Below are 19,722 nucleotides of genomic sequence, written 5' to 3' on the forward strand. Positions count from 1 at the left end.
ATATATTTGTTTTGAATGTAGTTTTGGTTTTTAATTTAAAATAAATTCTATAGATTAATACGATGAACATGATTAGTATGTAATTTTATTTTATTTTTAAATGTGTTTAGATAAGATACTTTTTTATTTTTACTTTTTAATGTATAAATATTTATGTTGCTGACAAAATGAGTAATTTTTATTTTGAAAATCATTTATGTACATTTAGTTTACTTATAAGTAGACATTTTAAATTTAATCAAATGTACATCTCTTGATTCAACTTTTCTTCGTGTTTTTTTGCACTATAAAGTTGGTAGATGTCACTATAATGGTTAAAACTAGTGCCCAACTGAATGTCTGGCTTAAACAAATAGGTACACAAAGCTCCCGTTTGGCCCCCATTTTTGGTAATGAAAATGGGGGGAATAGTGTTTTGTTGAAAAAATGAGTGATTGAAAAAGAAGGAAAAATTTTCGATTTATGCGTAATATTATTTTAAAGAAGATTGTGTGATTGAAAATAGGAGAGAGAAAAATAGAATGTAATTTAGTGGGGATCAAACAGGGGCAAAATATTATATTTTAATTCATTTAACATTTTCATATATTCATAAGACTTTTATTCTCTAGCAATTTTAATTTGGAAAAAGTTGATTGTACAGCATTTTTTTTACAGTTTTTTCACAAAGATGGGGTCCGTGATTATTTTAATTACGGATCCCACCTATTGCATGTGTGTGCGCTGTAGACCATGCTGTGAAAATTAATATACTCATAGCATACTTCTTTTAATTTTTCTTGATATTATCAATTACTTTACTTTAAAGTATTACTCACATAATTTATTCCGTACATAAGACGCGCAACACTTACGTTTACTATTAATAATGGTAGAAAAGGGACTATCAAGCTCCCAAGAGCATAGTCCAATGGTATAAAGGACAGAAGTGAGATTATTCCACGCCTTTCTGACAGTCGCAGTTTGGGGGTTCGATTCCTAAGACATGGAATTGGATTCCTTGAAGACACAGTGTACATGCAACTCTTATTCTCTAACCTGTTGAGGCACATTCAGCGATTTACCTTCCTCACAAAATTCTAGGAATGTGACGATAGAAACCTCAAGATTGGGGTTCAACCTTTTTTCATAAAGGGACTATCAATATTCTCGAATATGCTGAGAATATCAAAAATCAAGGGTTTTTATAAATTAAAAAAGAAAAAAAAAAGCCACGTGTACGATCAGATTACCCTCAGCCAACTCATCACCAGATTTGGGGTAGCGTCGTGCTAACGCATTATCTTATCAAATTCCAGAGTCTCTCTCTCGAAGGAGCCAAACCTTTCTCTTTCTAGATAATTTCATATCACAAGATTTTTATGTATTCTGAAATGGAAATGGAACGTGTGATGGAGTTGACGATGGATCGGCGACCGAGGAAGAGGCCGCGTTTGGGTTGGGACGTTTTACCTCTGGAATCTCCTAAGGTATTTTCAGATATAATGTTGTATTGTTCAGATTTTTTCTGTTTTCTTTTGGTTTTCTGTAGATCTGGTGAAAAACTAGAACTTTAATCGATCAGGTATGAAAGAATAGTTATTTTTGTGTATTTAATTGCGTATTTTGTAGGATATAATTGATTGTTTGGAATCTGGTTATCTTTTTTAAGGTTCTCACTTGATCTGATTTTGAAATTTTAATCAACATCTGACTGTGAATCTGTAATCAATATATTTAACTTACGTATAAAATAACGAGTTTGGAAATTTCTTGGATAAATAAATCATTTTTATATTTCTGATTTTCAGTTTATGCAAAAGATATATGTTAATGCTTCCTTATGTTATGAAAAATCAGGAATTTTTGGTAGAAATCTTCTAATTTGGGTACTCATTGATCTTCTTGTAAAAGAAATTTAAATCAGAAATAATTCTTGGTTTCTTGATAGTGAAAGTGTAGGGTTATATTAATATTTGTGTTTATGTATTAGTATTCCTCGGGTGATATCAAGATTAATGTTGACAATATTAAACAGATAAGCATTGTTCTATTATATTTCTCCTTTTTCATCATATGATTGTTATTTGGCAATTATGATGAATTTAATCTAAATTGCTAAATTAATTGATTGAAATTATTGTAGAATTGGTTACATGAGTTCTGAAGTTTTAAACGTATGACTGTACATTTTAGTGTGTTTTTGTTTTTTTGTTTTTGTTTTTTTTTTTCTGAAAGTAACCCCTGGATTTCTTTACCATGATAATAATAGATGATGATTCTAGATATATCTTTGTTTTTGAGTGTGAGATGATGATTGATGAGATGAACTTGACAATATGGCTATAATTTGATGCTTGATGATGAAAGGGATTTGTTTGTTTCGTTATGGAAGGTGGTGTGATGGAAGGTGGTGTGGTGTCCTGGAGGTAAATAAATCGTGACATTTTTACATTGAGGAAATGTGAATGAAATTTGTTTGTTTCGTTATGGAAGGTGGTGTCCTGGAGGTAAATAAATTTTGAAATTTTTATATTGAGGAAATGTGAATGAATGCCTGTGTAGGCTCAGCTAGGACTATTTTGTGGACAAGAGCTTTGTAATGTGACAAGCAATGCACCTTCAAGCGCAATATCAGATCTTCCTAGTTCTCTCTTTGTTAAGGACCTGGCACAAAATGGTTCTCCTCAGTGGCGAGAAGATGACAAGGATGGGCATTATAAGTTTGAGCTTGGAGAAAACTTAACTTCTCGCTGTAACTACCTTTTACTATCATCAAACCAATTTTTCATATTTATATTCTTTTTCTTGTGGACCATATGGGTGGATTTCCCCCCCTTAATGTCTCTCTTCTTCTTCTTCTTTTTTCTTATTTTTTTATGAACTTTTTTCTGTTTCCTTGTACATATCTAAATGTGCAGCGTCTGTGGTTAATTATATAAAATTTCAAAATAATTATTTTTCTTTTGATGAAAATACACAATGATTTTTGGCGTTCCTTTTGGATCTTGAATCATCCAATTTACCCCATGGATTTCCTATTATCTAATTATAGTACTGTTTTTGTATATTTGCAGATAAAATTCACAGCAAGCTGGGTGAAGGTATTATTCTTATTTCAACAAATTTTCTAGGTACCATGCGGTGCTGTTATTTCTACTGGTTGCTGAACTTTTTCTTTTTGGCAGGGACCTTTGGCCAGGTTCTAGAGTGCTGGGATAAGGAAAAAAAAGAAATGGTTGCTATTAAAGTTGTTCGTGGAATTAGAAAATATCGTGATGCAGCAATGATTGAGGTAGAGGTGCTCCAACAACTTGGAAGGCATGACATAGGCGGCAATCGGTGAGTCCTTTTTTTTTTTTTCCCCTTTTTTTTTTTTTTTTTTTTTTTTTTTTTTTTTTTTACATATAGCTGGTCTTCCTGGCTTTTCTAAATTGTTGCAGTAGTTGAATGTGTTTATTCCTTGCAGTTGTGTACAATTACGGAACTGGTTTGACTATCGTAACCATATCTGTATTGTAAGTGCGATTGATTTGGTGGATTAATTTCCCCAACTTAACAAATATTTTGAGACTTAAGATTGTGAATGAACTCCGATGGTTTTAACAGGTCTTTGAGAAGCTTGGGCCAAGCTTATACGATTTTCTACGCAAAAACAATTATCGCTCATTTCCCATTGATCTAGTTCGTGAGATTGGCAGACAACTATTGGAATGTGTAGCATGTGTGTAAATAGTCTCTTCATCCATCGTACATGTTTAAGATAAAAAAATTCTTTATAATGTAGATCTGTGAAAATGATAGGATTGCCTTGAGTTGGATGACTTCTACTTATAATATAACATATTCTATATATACCTTATTTTCTCATTGTGTTGTAATGTTGAATGTTTGCAATATGCAGTTATGCATGATTTGCACCTCATCCATACTGACTTGAAGCCTGAGAATATTCTTCTAGTCTCATCGGAATACATAAAAGTTCCTGACTACAAGGTAGTCAGTTGTGTGACAATTATGTACTTGAAAATTTTGCTGAATCAAATAGAAACTTGGGTTTCCTTTTTAGAGTTAAGGCTTTTTCAGATATTGCCTCTCTGTCTGGTAATATATGTTGTGGTAATTCTCACAGTAATTTACTGTTTTCAGGGTTCGTCAAGGTCCCCAAAGAGTGCTTCCTACTACAAGAGAATTCCGAAGTGTAGTGCTATTAAGGTAATTGATTTTGGTAGCACAGCTTATGACAAGCAGCATCAGACGTACACTGTATCTACAAGACATTATCGAGCTCCAGAAGTTATTCTAGGTAAAAATATTTATGAATACACACGTTGGAATTAGTCCAAGGCTTTATTTATTTTTTATTATTTAACTTTTTTAAGTTGGTTTTGCTCCACAGGACTTGGGTGGAGTTATCCCTGTGATGTGTGGAGTGTTGGCTGTATCTTAGTGGAGCTTTGCTCGGTAAGCTAGATATATGCTGTCCCCTTAAATTTTGGGATATATAATAGGTTTTGTTATCTTATCTTCATTATTATAGTAAGTGACTTGGCTTGAATGCTATGCCAGGGTGAAGCATTGTTCCAAACGCACGAGAATTTGGAACACCTTGCTATGATGGAGAGGGTCCTTGGACCTCTACCCCAGCACATGTTGAAAAGAGCGGAGTAAGTGATATTACTCTTCTATTTAATTATATTGTTAAAAGATGGTTAGTAGCTAAATCTTTATTATTTCCCAGTCGACATGCAGAGAAATATACTAGAAGAGGTAGGTTAGACTGGCCGGAAGGAGCGCCATCTAGAGATAGTATCAAAGCTGTTTTGAAATTGCCTCGCCTTCAAAACCTTGTTATGCAGCATGTAGATCATTCCGCAGGAGATCTTATTCATCTATTACAAGGACTTCTTAGGTATGATCCTTCAGAAAGGTTTTCAGCTTGTGAGGCTCTTAGGCATCCTTTCTTCACCAAGGATCATCTAAGGAGATTCTGAGAAAACTGGCCTAATGCAGCTTCTGGCTGAGGATGAGGCGCATATGGTTTCTTGCAGTGTGCAGTGATTTATTTGGTCCCAGACTTGAGTGAAGTGGTGCATGGTGTTTGCCTTAATTTTATCCAGTAGAGAAACTAATGTAAAAGTAGATTCCTTCTACAAGAAATGTATATCTGACAATGCTTCGTTGATTGCCTCTGGCGTGTACATGTTCTGACCAGCTAATCGAAATGCTAACACGTCTTAGATTTATAATTTTTAAGCTCCAAATGAGTAGGATGTGGTTTGACAACTGAAATTGTACTGTTCTTGACATAATATCTTAATTTTCAAGATGTTTATATTTTTGTTTCAGAAATTTTCGTTAATGTCCATCGTTGATTGATTGATTACAACTGTAGGTTTCTTGTTTGATTGTCCGCGAACTGGATGCTCATTTGATTGCTAGAGCAACCTGGGGCGTTCGCAGCAGAGAATTAAAAAGGCTGCCAAAACAGATGGGTTTTAGTGGGGTTCAAGTGACTCTCAAAGCATGTTTGGCGAAGTTTATAATTTAAGCTGGTTTATAAACTGATTGTTCACTTATTATCTACACTTAAAGTAGGTCTCACATCTTATAAGAATTATCATCTAACATTGCAACACATTTGGACAATTTGGTACCAGAATAATTTGCCAAAATTACATATTAACGCCAATGTTTGATTCTATGTAAAAGAGCTTTTCCTGGTCGAGTACAGCTTACTTTAGAGCATAACTAAACATGGTAGACCTGTTCCCTCATAAAATGATGGAGAGAACTTTAAGCACGTCATTCATTGAAGGTCTTTCCAATGGATCTTCCTGCAAGCAAGCCTTGGCCAAGCATGCCAAGAATACAGCACCTTCCAATGAGTAATACTTTTCCATTACAGGATCCATAAATGTCTTCAGTTTCTCCAGGCTTTTCGACGATTCTTGAAGCTCTTTACCAGCTAAAATCTCGAGAAAATCCTTAAATGACATCCCATTTGTTGTGACCTGTTTACCCGATAGTACTTCGAGCAAAATCATGCCAAATGCATACACATCGACAGTCGTGTCATTCTTGCTAGTTCCTCTCATTTCTTCAATGCAACTCCTGGATCTTGCTCGTCTGAACCCTGAAATCTTAGCCCTCCAATTTTCTGTAATCAAGATACTTTTGCTGCTTATGTTGTGATGAACATAATTAGGCCTTGTGCAGTAATGCATGTAGTGTATCCCCACGGCGATGTCAAAAGCAATCTGTATCCTCCTATCCCATGTTAGCAGTTTAGCCATCGTGAGATTCGATAAACAGTCCCTCAAGCTGCCGTTGTTGACGAACTCGTACACGAGATATTGGCTCGACTCAATGCAGCAGCCCTCTAACTTTACCACATTTATGTGATTGATCTTTGTCAATATGGAAATTACATGATTTCCTTCTGCTGCTGAATCGATTTTCTCGATTGCCACATCAATATCACCGATTCTTCCCTTGTAAACTGCAGAACCTATTGCTAAAGATTCATCGAAATCTTCAGTTGCAACTCTTAGCTCTTCCATTCTGTAACATGTCAATGTAAGTTTGAATTTCGACATATCATGGAGAAATTCGGGAGATAAATCTGATGATTTTGATGTTTGACTAGATGAAGTGTCAAATCTACGACGATCAAACTTCTTCCGAGCAAGTATTAGAATCCCGCTAACAATGAATATTAGAACTGCTCCAAATATAACCACCCCAAGGATTGCTTTCAGATTCTTCAATTTTGCCCTTGGAATGTTATTATTCAATGGAACTTCTGGTCGAGGACTAGGATTTGGATCCGGTGGTGAAGACATGACATCATAGTTGAGAATTGGGACATCTTTTGTGGGAATGAGGAGTGTTGTCAGAGGAAATACAGTATCGAAATGTCCGAGTCTATTGGCATCCGAGATCATTTCTTGAGGAACTCCGAATTTATGCGCTATTTTATCTATACTGTCATTCCTGATAATAGGATATGTCACAAGAAAATTTGTTCCATTTCTTGCATCAGAAGTATCAACACAAGCACATTTTACTGGCACACGTAAACATCATAGTTGAGAATTGGGACATCTTTTGTGGGAATGAGGAGTGTTGTCAGAGGAAATACAGTATCGAAATGTCCGAGTCTATTGGCATCCGAGATCATTTCTTGAGGAACTCCGAATTTATGCGCTATTTTATCTATACTGTCATTCCTGATAATAGGATATGTCACAAGAAAATTTGTTCCATTTCTTGCATCAGAAGTATCAACACAAGCACATTTTACTGGCACACGTAATAGATAGAAATTCTGCTTATCCCCTCGAGATTCTTGGTTTTCTTCTATTAGACTTTGTGCTTTTACCAATCCTTCGTAAACTTCACAGGCAATTGCTGACAGAGATTCACCGATAGAGGCATTGTATAAAAAGAAAGCCTCGGAGAAGCGGTCTGGACAAGAACAGTTAACGGGCACGATGATTTCTTGACCGTGCTGGATATTGTTCGGATCAGTTTGGGACATTTTGTTGTACGAACTGAGATGGGATGTGTTTGTATTGAACAAAGAAGATATGGAAGAAAGTGTTTGATAATGTTTTTGCGCGCGGTAGACTATAAAGGATTCACACGAAGATTTATGAGCATTGCAGAGGTAGTTTGAACCAGGATACTGCATTTCTGAATTGCATTCCGAGTTGTCGTAATGTTGCTGAGAAAATGTAGGCCTAATCAGAAAAATCAAAATCCAAAAGCGTAAGAACTTAGGCATTTTGGTGAAGAATATTGATGCAATCAGCACATTTGTTAGCATTTGAGGCCAAGATGAGTCGATGAATCAACCGATTTTTACAGTGCCTTGAATCTTTTTTGTGCATGAGATTTGGTATGTAAAAGGAAAACTGAGTCAATGATATTTCTGAAATGGGAAGTTGGCTAAGTAAACAAATTTAAATTGCCGTCTGGCCGGTTTGTGGTTTTGTATGGATATTAACAAGTAAAAGATCAGTATCATAGATTACAGCTAATTGACAATGTAGTATCTGGGGTGGATTTTATCTAGGAAGAAAGGCATAATTTTTCTCCCTTTTACCTTTTCTTTGTTTGTATATATTATGAGGATTTGTGTGTTTTTTCTTGTAAATTCAAAGTCAGTTATTGTTATTTTTCACTTGATAAAGTGAAATAATAGGTTATTTTATCACGTCAACGGTGAAAAACCTTTTTTCTGCCCGCTTAAGGCAAGAGATCAGGACTAAGTGAAATAAAATGAAGTTTACATAATAATGATACATTCATGTCAATTGTCGTCGCTGCAGCACACTTCAACGCCCAACTCATGCCTAGGGTCTGGCAAAGTCGAGCCAAAGATTTCTTCAGCGATTAAATCGGTTGTGATCAACAATGCATGCTAACATAGCTAGTAATTGTACTTTCACGACCATTCTTATTTTTACTTTACTACAATCATATCATCTCCCTAGAAGCATTAGTAGTTGATACATGATTTGAGCAACATTTGGTACAATATAGGTGTATACATAAGATTGAGCAAGGCAACAAAGGAAAATATTATATATTAATTTAATTAACTGTATTAATTCATAATGCAAAGGAAAAAAAATAAAAATAAAAAAAGGGCTATAAGTAGGAGTGTCAAATTGAATTGACAAGAACCAATAAGTTGGTAAATAACATTTTTCACTAAGCCTGACTGTCTTGTCTAGATTGTTAATAAACATAGTTTGGACCTGCTCAGTTCAATATTTCTACCTACAAATCATACTAATGAGAACAAATCACAGCTACAATTAAAGATATTGAATTAAACATAACATAATTTATTTACTACTGCTAATCTGGAAGGATCCTACATATATAAAAGAGTGAATGAATGGGGTGGACAAGTGTCAAAAATATAAATCATCTTGTACTGATTTCCCTCTTTTGTTTTCATTTTTTTTTTACACACAAAATTAGTAAAATCAGGATATTTTAGCACAACCATGCCTTTACCTTTTCTCAATTCACGTCAACCTGACAAAGAAACACCCTTTCTCCATTTTCCTACATGATCGACCATGCCTCTTTAACAAATTTGTCATTCCAAACAAGAAGACCTCTTAAAGAAAGCATCAACGAAACCGTTGAAAGCTTGAAGGAGAAGAATTTCTTTGTAGGCGCGTCTGTAAGTTAAGTGTCCAGTATTATGGTTCTCTTAAAATTTACACATAATAGATAAATGTTGTTTATCAATCACTAAGTGTGTGCTGTGTGTGATTTATCTTCATCTGATTTTGACTTAACCATCATTTTTCTTAAATTTTCATTTGATTATCGCGTTTCGTTTTAGGTTTGCATAAATGAGCATGGTATTAGTTTTGTTCAAATATAGCTTCGAGATGATGGTAAATTCTAGCTCCTGGAATAATTTTGTAAGAACTATGCCATTGAAATTAATTTCTCTTACTTAGAAATTATTCAACGAACGGCAAGAAATACTTGTAAATTTTACACTTGCTTTCGTATTAAAGGGATACAGAAGGCCAATCCTGGAGATTGAATACTGATTATTGGACGAGATTAAGAGAAAGGAGTAGATTGTGTTGGTTTTGGATGGACTCAAAGAAGGAGATGCGTTTAGGGTAAAATTTGTCTCTGGAATAATTAGTCCAATACCCAAGTCTGTGCTCTTCTCCCACTTCATTTTAAATTTTAAAATATCCTTTTTCTTGCATATTTCATAGAAAACATGTCTTCTTAGATCTAGAAATAGTGGAAAATTTGTAAATTTTGTGCATGTTTTATCAGGTAGATTGGATGGACAATGTTAAGAAAGAAAAAAGTATCGTATAGTCTTGTTTATGTGTGATGACCTTTTGTAGGATTTAGAGCAGCACGCTTCTCTATGCTGCGTAGAGAGTTCAGCACGAAGCACGAACGATTTTTGAGAACTTTTTTTTCTTTTTTTCCAATTTTAAAATGGATTAATTGTAGTTTTCATTTACCAATTTTGAAATGGATTAATTTGTTATAGTCTCGCGCTGTGCGAAGAGTACATAAAATTCATCAAAATGCAATCACTGAAAATGGAGATCTCTCTCCATCCAGGATGGAGAAAATGGAGAGTTTCTACATCTATTCTCCATCCTGGATAGAGAGATTCTCTCCATCCTGCCAATGTTGGAGCTTGCACGGAGAAAGTTTTCGTGCAAAACAAAGACATTAGCTCCGTGAGAAATTATCTTCATCTAGTATGGAGAAAATGGAGAATTTCTTCAACCTCGATGGAGAGGGTCCATCCAAGATAGAGAGTTTCTCCATCTTGGATGGAAATTTATGGAGAACACCTCCATCCCGGCCAAACCTCTATCCAGGATGGAGGTTTTCGAGTACCTCCATCATGGTAGGAGATTTTTTCTCCATTCAGGATGGGGGTTTCCTAAACCTCTATCCTGGATGGAGGTTTTGGTCCTGGATGCTCCATTCTGGATGGAGAGGATTCTCTCTATCCAGGATGAAGAAAATGGCTACATCTTGGATCCCACGGAGAAAACTTTCTTTGGGATGGAGGGAAATTGGAGATTTTTTGTTTTTCGTTTTTTTTCCCCCTCATTTTTTTCCTTTTTTTAATTTGTTTTATTCATATCCTAAATAATTTTTTTTCGATTTAAAATTCTTTTCAATTCTTTTCTCTTCATGATAAACTTAATTTTTTTCAATTTTAATTAAATAATATTTATATATTCTTTATTTAATTTTCTTAATCTTGTTTTGTTTTTATTATATATTTTTTGAAATTTGTTTTAATTTTTTTATATTATAAATAATTTTTTCAATTTAAATTTTTTTTAATTCTTTTCGTTTTATGATAAAACTTAACTTTTTCAGTTTTAATTAAAAAATAATATTTATTTTTAAATTTAATTATTTCAATTTAATTAAAAAACTTTATAATAATATTTTTTCCCCCTATTTTTGCCTACAATTCTTTTTTTATTTGTTGATTCATTTAATTTCTTTTCTTTATTAGTATTGGATTGGATTAAGTGAAGTGGTGTGTGAAAATGGAAAAATATTGCAGTGGAGTTATGGTTGCAGTTAGGGATGGCAATTTGAACCGTCAAAATTTAAAAACCGCGGTTAACCGAATCGAATGGGACGAAAAAAATCGAACCGATGGTGCAATGGGGCGGGTATGGTTTTGATTTTAATAAACCGGTTCATGATGGTGCGGGTATGATATTTACGCCGTCGAACCGAAACTGAACCGATTACCCGCTAAAAAAAAAAAAAAAAAAAAATGAAGACACAGTGTACATGCAACTCTTATTCTCTAACCTGTTGAGGCACATTCAGCGATTTACCTTCCTCACAAAATTCTAGGAATGTGACGATAGAAACCTCAAGATTGGGGTTCAACCTTTTTTCATAAAGGGACTATCAATATTCTCGAATATGCTGAGAATATCAAAAATCAAGGGTTTTTATAAATTAAAAAAGAAAAAAAAAAGCCACGTGTACGATCAGATTACCCTCAGCCAACTCATCACCAGATTTGGGGTAGCGTCGTGCTAACGCATTATCTTATCAAATTCCAGAGTCTCTCTCTCGAAGGAGCCAAACCTTTCTCTTTCTAGATAATTTCATATCACAAGATTTTTATGTATTCTGAAATGGAAATGGAACGTGTGATGGAGTTGACGATGGATCGGCGACCGAGGAAGAGGCCGCGTTTGGGTTGGGACGTTTTACCTCTGGAATCTCCTAAGGTATTTTCAGATATAATGTTGTATTGTTCAGATTTTTTCTGTTTTCTTTTGGTTTTCTGTAGATCTGGTGAAAAACTAGAACTTTAATCGATCAGGTATGAAAGAATAGTTATTTTTGTGTATTTAATTGCGTATTTTGTAGGATATAATTGATTGTTTGGAATCTGGTTATCTTTTTTAAGGTTCTCACTTGATCTGATTTTGAAATTTTAATCAACATCTGACTGTGAATCTGTAATCAATATATTTAACTTACGTATAAAATAACGAGTTTGGAAATTTCTTGGATAAATAAATCATTTTTATATTTCTGATTTTCAGTTTATGCAAAAGATATATGTTAATGCTTCCTTATGTTATGAAAAATCAGGAATTTTTGGTAGAAATCTTCTAATTTGGGTACTCATTGATCTTCTTGTAAAAGAAATTTAAATCAGAAATAATTCTTGGTTTCTTGATAGTGAAAGTGTAGGGTTATATTAATATTTGTGTTTATGTATTAGTATTCCTCGGGTGATATCAAGATTAATGTTGACAATATTAAACAGATAAGCATTGTTCTATTATATTTCTCCTTTTTCATCATATGATTGTTATTTGGCAATTATGATGAATTTAATCTAAATTGCTAAATTAATTGATTGAAATTATTGTAGAATTGGTTACATGAGTTCTGAAGTTTTAAACGTATGACTGTACATTTTAGTGTGTTTTTGTTTTTTTGTTTTTGTTTTTTTTTTTCTGAAAGTAACCCCTGGATTTCTTTACCATGATAATAATAGATGATGATTCTAGATATATCTTTGTTTTTGAGTGTGAGATGATGATTGATGAATAGTACTTGACAATATGGCTATAATTTGATGCTTGATGATGAAAGGGATTTGTTTGTTTCGTTATGGAAGGTGGTGTGATGGAAGGTGGTGTGGTGTCCTGGAGGTAAATAAATCGTGACATTTTTACATTGAGGAAATGTGAATGAAATTTGTTTGTTTCGTTATGGAAGGTGGTGTGATGGAAGGTGGTGTGGTGTCCTGGAGGTAAATAAATCGTGACATTTTTACATTGAGGAAATGTGAATGAAATTTGTTTGTTTCGTTATGGAAGGTGGTGTCCTGGAGGTAAATAAATTTTGAAATTTTTATATTGAGGAAATGTGAATGAATGCCTGTGTAGGCTCAGCTAGGACTATTTTGTGGACAAGAGCTTTGTAATGTGACAAGCAATGCACCTTCAAGCGCAATATCAGATCTTCCTAGTTCTCTCTTTGTTAAGGACCTGGCACAAAATGGTTCTCCTCAGTGGCGAGAAGATGACAAGGATGGGCATTATAAGTTTGAGCTTGGAGAAAACTTAACTTCTCGCTGTAACTACCTTTTACTATCATCAAACCAATTTTTCATATTTATATTCTTTTTCTTGTGGACCATATGGGTGGATTTCCCCCCCTTAATGTCTCTCTTCTTCTTCTTCTTTTTTCTTATTTTTTTATGAACTTTTTTCTGTTTCCTTGTACATATCTAAATGTGCAGCGTCTGTGGTTAATTATATAAAATTTCAAAATAATTATTTTTCTTTTGATGAAAATACACAATGATTTTTGGCGTTCCTTTTGGATCTTGAATCATCCAATTTACCCCATGGATTTCCTATTATCTAATTATAGTACTGTTTTTGTATATTTGCAGATAAAATTCACAGCAAGCTGGGTGAAGGTATTATTCTTATTTCAACAAATTTTCTAGGTACCATGCGGTGCTGTTATTTCTACTGGTTGCTGAACTTTTTCTTTTTGGCAGGGACCTTTGGCCAGGTTCTAGAGTGCTGGGATAAGGAAAAAAAAGAAATGGTTGCTATTAAAGTTGTTCGTGGAATTAGAAAATATCGTGATGCAGCAATGATTGAGGTAGAGGTGCTCCAACAACTTGGAAGGCATGACATAGGCGGCAATCGGTGAGTCCTTTTTTTTTTTTCCCCTTTTTTTTTTTTTTTTTTTTTTTTTTTTACATATAGCTGGTCTTCCTGGCTTTTCTAAATTGTTGCAGTAGTTGAATGTGTTTATTCCTTGCAGTTGTGTACAATTACGGAACTGGTTTGACTATCGTAACCATATCTGTATTGTAAGTGCGATTGATTTGGTGGATTAATTTCCCCAACTTAACAAATATTTTGAGACTTAAGATTGTGAATGAACTCCGATGGTTTTAACAGGTCTTTGAGAAGCTTGGGCCAAGCTTATACGATTTTCTACGCAAAAACAATTATCGCTCATTTCCCATTGATCTAGTTCGTGAGATTGGCAGACAACTATTGGAATGTGTAGCATGTGTGTAAATAGTCTCTTCATCCATCGTACATGTTTAAGATAAAAAAATTCTTTATAATGTAGATCTGTGAAAATGATAGGATTGCCTTGAGTTGGATGACTTCTACTTATAATATAACATATTCTATATATACCTTATTTTCTCATTGTGTTGTAATGTTGAATGTTTGCAATATGCAGTTATGCATGATTTGCACCTCATCCATACTGACTTGAAGCCTGAGAATATTCTTCTAGTCTCATCGGAATACATAAAAGTTCCTGACTACAAGGTAGTCAGTTGTGTGACAATTATGTACTTGAAAATTTTGCTGAATCAAATAGAAACTTGGGTTTCCTTTTTAGAGTTAAGGCTTTTTCAGATATTGCCTCTCTGTCTGGTAATATATGTTGTGGTAATTCTCACAGTAATTTACTGTTTTCAGGGTTCGTCAAGGTCCCCAAAGAGTGCTTCCTACTACAAGAGAATTCCGAAGTGTAGTGCTATTAAGGTAATTGATTTTGGTAGCACAGCTTATGACAAGCAGCATCAGACGTACACTGTATCTACAAGACATTATCGAGCTCCAGAAGTTATTCTAGGTAAAAATATTTATGAATACACACGTTGGAATTAGTCCAAGGCTTTATTTATTTTTTATTATTTAACTTTTTTAAGTTGGTTTTGCTCCACAGGACTTGGGTGGAGTTATCCCTGTGATGTGTGGAGTGTTGGCTGTATCTTAGTGGAGCTTTGCTCGGTAAGCTAGATATATGCTGTCCCCTTAAATTTTGGGATATATAATAGGTTTTGTTATCTTATCTTCATTATTATAGTAAGTGACTTGGCTTGAATGCTATGCCAGGGTGAAGCATTGTTCCAAACGCACGAGAATTTGGAACACCTTGCTATGATGGAGAGGGTCCTTGGACCTCTACCCCAGCACATGTTGAAAAGAGCGGAGTAAGTGATATTACTCTTCTATTTAATTATATTGTTAAAAGATGGTTAGTAGCTAAATCTTTATTATTTCCCAGTCGACATGCAGAGAAATATACTAGAAGAGGTAGGTTAGACTGGCCGGAAGGAGCGCCATCTAGAGATAGTATCAAAGCTGTTTTGAAATTGCCTCGCCTTCAAAACCTTGTTATGCAGCATGTAGATCATTCCGCAGGAGATCTTATTCATCTATTACAAGGACTTCTTAGGTATGATCCTTCAGAAAGGTTTTCAGCTTGTGAGGCTCTTAGGCATCCTTTCTTCACCAAGGATCATCTAAGGAGATTCTGAGAAAACTGGCCTAATGCAGCTTCTGGCTGAGGATGAGGCGCATATGGTTTCTTGCAGTGTGCAGTGATTTATTTGGTCCCAGACTTGAGTGAAGTGGTGCATGGTGTTTGCCTTAATTTTATCCAGTAGAGAAACTAATGTAAAAGTAGATTCCTTCTACAAGAAATGTATATCTGACAATGCTTCGTTGATTGCCTCTGGCGTGTACATGTTCTGACCAGCTAATCGAAATGCTAACACGTCTTAGATTTATAATTTTTAAGCTCCAAATGAGTAGGATGTGGTTTGACAACTGAAATTGTACTGTTCTTGACATAATATCTTAATTTTCAAGATGTTTATATTTTTGTTTCAGAAATTTTCGTTAATGTCCATCGTTGATTGATTGATTACAACTGTAGGTTTCTTGTTTGATTGTCCGCGAACTGGATGCTCATTTGATTGCTAGAGCAACCTGGGGCGTTCGCAGCAGAGAATTAAAAAGGCTGCCAAAACAGATGGGTTTTAGTGGGGTTCAAGTGACTCTCAAAGCATGTTTGGCGAAGTTTATAATTTAAGCTGGTTTATAAACTGATTGTTCACTTATTATCTACACTTAAAGTAGGTCTCACATCTTATAAGAATTATCATCTAACACTGCAACACATTTGGACAATTTGGTACCAGAATAATTTGCCAAAATTACATATTAACGCCAATGTTTGATTCTATGTAAAAGAGCTTTTCCTGGTCGAGTACAGCTTACTTTAGAGCATAACTAAACATGGTAGACCTGTTCCCTCATAAAATGATGGAGAGAACTTTAAGCACGTCATTCATTGAAGGTCTTTCCAATGGATCTTCCTGCAAGCAAGCCTTGGCCAAGCATGCCAAGAATACAGCACCTTCCAATGAGTAATACTTTTCCATTACAGGATCCATAAATGTCTTCAGTTTCTCCAGGCTTTTCGACGATTCTTGAAGCTCTTTACCAGCTAAAATCTCGAGAAAATCCTTAAATGACATCCCATTTGTTGTGACCTGTTTACCCGATAGTACTTCGAGCAAAATCATGCCAAATGCATACACATCGACAGTCGTGTCATTCTTGCTAGTTCCTCTCATTTCTTCAATGCAACTCCTGGATCTTGCTCGTCTGAACCCTGAAATCTTAGCCCTCCAATTTTCTGTAATCAAGATACTTTTGCTGCTTATGTTGTGATGAACATAATTAGGCCTTGTGCAGTAATGCATGTAGTGTATCCCCACGGCGATGTCAAAAGCAATCTGTATCCTCCTATCCCATGTTAGCAGTTTAGCCATCGTGAGATTCGATAAACAGTCCCTCAAGCTGCCGTTGTTGACGAACTCGTACACGAGATATTGGCTCGACTCAATGCAGCAGCCCTCTAACTTTACCACATTTATGTGATTGATCTTTGTCAATATGGAAATTACATGATTTCCTTCTGCTGCTGAATCGATTTTCTCGATTGCCACATCAATATCACCGATTCTTCCCTTGTAAACTGCAGAACCTATTGCTAAAGATTCATCGAAATCTTCAGTTGCAACTCTTAGCTCTTCCATTCTGTAACATGTCAATGTAAGTTTGAATTTCGACATATCATGGAGAAATTCGGGAGATAAATCTGATGATTTTGATGTTTGACTAGATGAAGTGTCAAATCTACGACGATCAAACTTCTTCCGAGCAAGTATTAGAATCCCGCTAACAATGAATATTAGAACTGCTCCAAATATAACCACCCCAAGGATTGCTTTCAGATTCTTCAATTTTGCCCTTGGAATGTTATTATTCAATGGAACTTCTGGTCGAGGACTAGGATTTGGATCCGGTGGTGAAGACATGACATCATAGTTGAGAATTGGGACATCTTTTGTGGGAATGAGGAGTGTTGTCAGAGGAAATACAGTATCGAAATGTCCGAGTCTATTGGCATCCGAGATCATTTCTTGAGGAACTCCGAATTTATGCGCTATTTTATCTATACTGTCATTCCTGATAATAGGATATGTCACAAGAAAATTTGTTCCATTTCTTGCATCAGAAGTATCAACACAAGCACATTTTACTGGCACACGTAATAGATAGAAATTCTGCTTATCCCCTCGAGATTCTTGGTTTTCTTCTATTAGACTTTGTGCTTTTACCAATCCTTCGTAAACTTCACAGGCAATTGCTGACAGAGATTCACCGATAGAGGCATTGTATAAAAAGAAAGCCTCGGAGAAGCGGTCTGGACAAGAACAGTTAACGGGCACGATGATTTCTTGACCGTGCTGGATATTGTTCGGATCAGTTTGGGACATTTTGTTGTACGAACTGAGATGGGATGTGTTTGTATTGAACAAAGAAGATATGGAAGAAAGTGTTTGATAATGTTTTTGCGCGCGGTAGACTATAAAGGATTCACACGAAGATTTATGAGCATTGCAGAGGTAGTTTGAACCAGGATACTGCATTTCTGAATTGCATTCCGAGTTGTCGTAATGTTGCTGAGAAAATGTAGGCCTAATCAGAAAAATCAAAATCCAAAAGCGTAAGAACTTAGGCATTTTGGTGAAGAATATTGATGCAATCAGCACATTTGTTAGCATTTGAGGCCAAGATGAGTCGATGAATCAACCGATTTTTACAGTGCCTTGAATCTTTTTTGTGCATGAGATTTGGTATGTAAAAGGAAAACTGAGTCAATGATATTTCTGAAATGGGAAGTTGGCTAAGTAAACAAATTTAAATTGCCGTCTGGCCGGTTTGTGGTTTTGTATGGATATTAACAAGTAAAAGATCAGTATCATAGATTACAGCTAATTGACAATGTAGTATCTGGGGTGGATTTTATCTAGGAAGAAAGGCATAATTTTTCTCCCTTTTACCTTTTCTTTGTTTGTATATATTATGAGGATTTGTGTGTTTTTTCTTGTAAATTCAAAGTCAGTTATTGTTATTTTTCACTTGATAAAGTGAAATAATAGGTTATTTTATCACGTCAACGGTGAAAAACCTTTTTTCTGCCCGCTTAAGGCAAGAGATCAGGACTAAGTGAAATAAAATGAAGTTTACATAATAATGATACATTCATGTCAATTGTCGTCGCTGCAGCACACTTCAACGCCCAACTCATGCCTAGGGTCTGGCAAAGTCGAGCCAAAGATTTCTTCAGCGATTAAATCGGTTGTGATCAACAATGCATGCTAACATAGCTAGTAATTGTACTTTCACGACCATTCTTATTTTTACTTTACTACAATCATATCATCTCCCTAGAAGCATTAGTAGTTGATACATGATTTGAGCAACATTTGGTACAATATAGGTGTATACATAAGATTGAGCAAGGCAACAAAGGAAAATATTATATATTAATTTAATTAACTGTATTAATTCATAATGCAAAGGAAAAAAAATAAAAATAAAAAAAGGGCTATAAGTAGGAGTGTCAAATTGAATTGACAAGAACCAATAAGTTGGTAAATAACATTTTTCACTAAGCCTGACTGTCTTGTCTAGATTGTTAATAAACATAGTTTGGACCTGCTCAGTTCAATATTTCTACCTACAAATCATACTAATGAGAACAAATCACAGCTACAATTAAAGATATTGAATTAAACATAACATAATTTATTTACTACTGCTAATCTGGAAGGATCCTACATATATAAAAGAGTGAATGAATGGGGTGGACAAGTGTCAAAAATATAAATCATCTTGTACTGATTTCCCTCTTTTGTTTTCATTTTTTTTTTACACACAAAATTAGTAAAATCAGGATATTTTAGCACAACCATGCCTTTACCTTTTCTCAATTCACGTCAACCTGACAAAGAAACACCCTTTCTCCATTTTCCTACATGATCGACCATGCCTCTTTAACAAATTTGTCATTCCAAACAAGAAGACCTCTTAAAGAAAGCATCAACGAAACCGTTGAAAGCTTGAAGGAGAAGAATTTCTTTGTAGGCGCGTCTGTAAGTTAAGTGTCCAGTATTATGGTTCTCTTAAAATTTACACATAATAGATAAATGTTGTTTATCAATCACTAAGTGTGTGCTGTGTGTGATTTATCTTCATCTGATTTTGACTTAACCATCATTTTTCTTAAATTTTCATTTGATTATCGCGTTTCGTTTTAGGTTTGCATAAATGAGCATGGTATTAGTTTTGTTCAAATATAGCTTCGAGATGATGGTAAATTCTAGCTCCTGGAATAATTTTGTAAGAACTATGCCATTGAAATTAATTTCTCTTACTTAGAAATTATTCAACGAACGGCAAGAAATACTTGTAAATTTTACACTTGCTTTCGTATTAAAGGGATACAGAAGGCCAATCCTGGAGATTGAATACTGAT

The 19,722-nt window shown here is 34.8% G+C and overlaps 4 protein-coding genes across 12 annotated transcripts; 2 read left to right on the plus strand and 2 right to left on the minus strand.

Moving 5' to 3' along the window:
• The first annotated feature begins 1,275 nt into the window (after positions 1-1,275).
• LOC111391038 (serine/threonine-protein kinase AFC2-like) lies at positions 1,276-5,325 on the plus strand. Of its 4 annotated transcripts, none has more exons than XM_023016174.1 (11): positions 1,276-1,469; positions 2,545-2,734; positions 3,057-3,083; positions 3,168-3,321; positions 3,449-3,497; positions 3,589-3,703; positions 3,884-3,975; positions 4,129-4,285; positions 4,379-4,443; positions 4,549-4,646; positions 4,721-5,325. In XM_023016174.1, exons 1-11 carry the CDS (start codon positions 1,362-1,364, stop codon positions 4,971-4,973), a joined length of 1,308 nt encoding a protein of 435 aa, XP_022871942.1. In that variant the 5' UTR covers positions 1,276-1,361; the 3' UTR covers positions 4,974-5,325. The 4 variants fall into 4 exon arrangements, with proteins under 4 accessions (XP_022871942.1, XP_022871945.1, XP_022871946.1 ...); XM_023016175.1 differs by lacking the exon at positions 1,276-1,469 and adding an exon at positions 2,332-2,379 and having other exon boundaries at positions 2,476-2,734; positions 4,721-5,235; XM_023016177.1 differs by lacking the exon at positions 2,545-2,734 and having other exon boundaries at positions 1,278-1,469; positions 4,721-5,235.
• Positions 2,376-15,716, plus strand: LOC111391036 (serine/threonine-protein kinase AFC2-like). 6 transcript variants are annotated; one of them, XM_023016169.1, is made up of 11 exons: positions 2,376-2,475; positions 12,689-13,134; positions 13,457-13,483; positions 13,568-13,721; positions 13,840-13,888; positions 13,980-14,094; positions 14,275-14,366; positions 14,520-14,676; positions 14,770-14,834; positions 14,940-15,037; positions 15,112-15,626. In XM_023016169.1, the coding sequence occupies exons 4-11, from the start codon at positions 13,615-13,617 to the stop codon at positions 15,362-15,364; spliced, it is 936 nt and encodes a 311-aa protein (XP_022871937.1). In that variant the 5' UTR covers positions 2,376-2,475; positions 12,689-13,134; positions 13,457-13,483; positions 13,568-13,614; the 3' UTR covers positions 15,365-15,626. The 6 variants fall into 6 exon arrangements, with proteins under 6 accessions (XP_022871937.1, XP_022871936.1, XP_022871940.1 ...); XM_023016168.1 differs by lacking the exon at positions 2,376-2,475 and adding an exon at positions 11,576-11,768 and having other exon boundaries at positions 12,945-13,134; positions 15,112-15,716; XM_023016171.1 differs by lacking the exon at positions 2,376-2,475 and having other exon boundaries at positions 11,775-12,774; positions 12,876-13,134.
• LOC111391040 (serine/threonine receptor-like kinase NFP) lies at positions 5,754-7,768 on the minus strand. Its single transcript, XM_023016180.1, has 2 exons — positions 7,050-7,768; positions 5,754-6,975 (listed from the first exon to the last, which is right to left on the minus strand). The coding sequence occupies exons 1-2, from the start codon at positions 7,766-7,768 to the stop codon at positions 5,754-5,756; spliced, it is 1,941 nt and encodes a 646-aa protein (XP_022871948.1).
• A 428-nt stretch (positions 15,717-16,144) lies between the features above and the next one.
• Positions 16,145-17,923, minus strand: LOC111391041 (lysM domain receptor-like kinase 4). Its single transcript, XM_023016181.1, has one exon. It carries the CDS (start codon positions 17,921-17,923, stop codon positions 16,145-16,147), a length of 1,779 nt encoding a protein of 592 aa, XP_022871949.1.
• Between the last annotated feature and the right edge of the window lie 1,799 nt (positions 17,924-19,722).

Source organism: Olea europaea, unplaced genomic scaffold (genome assembly GCF_002742605.1).
Source record: "Olea europaea var. sylvestris unplaced genomic scaffold, O_europaea_v1 scaffold744, whole genome shotgun sequence".
In the NCBI taxonomy this organism is placed as follows: Eukaryota; Viridiplantae; Streptophyta; class Magnoliopsida; order Lamiales; family Oleaceae; genus Olea; species Olea europaea.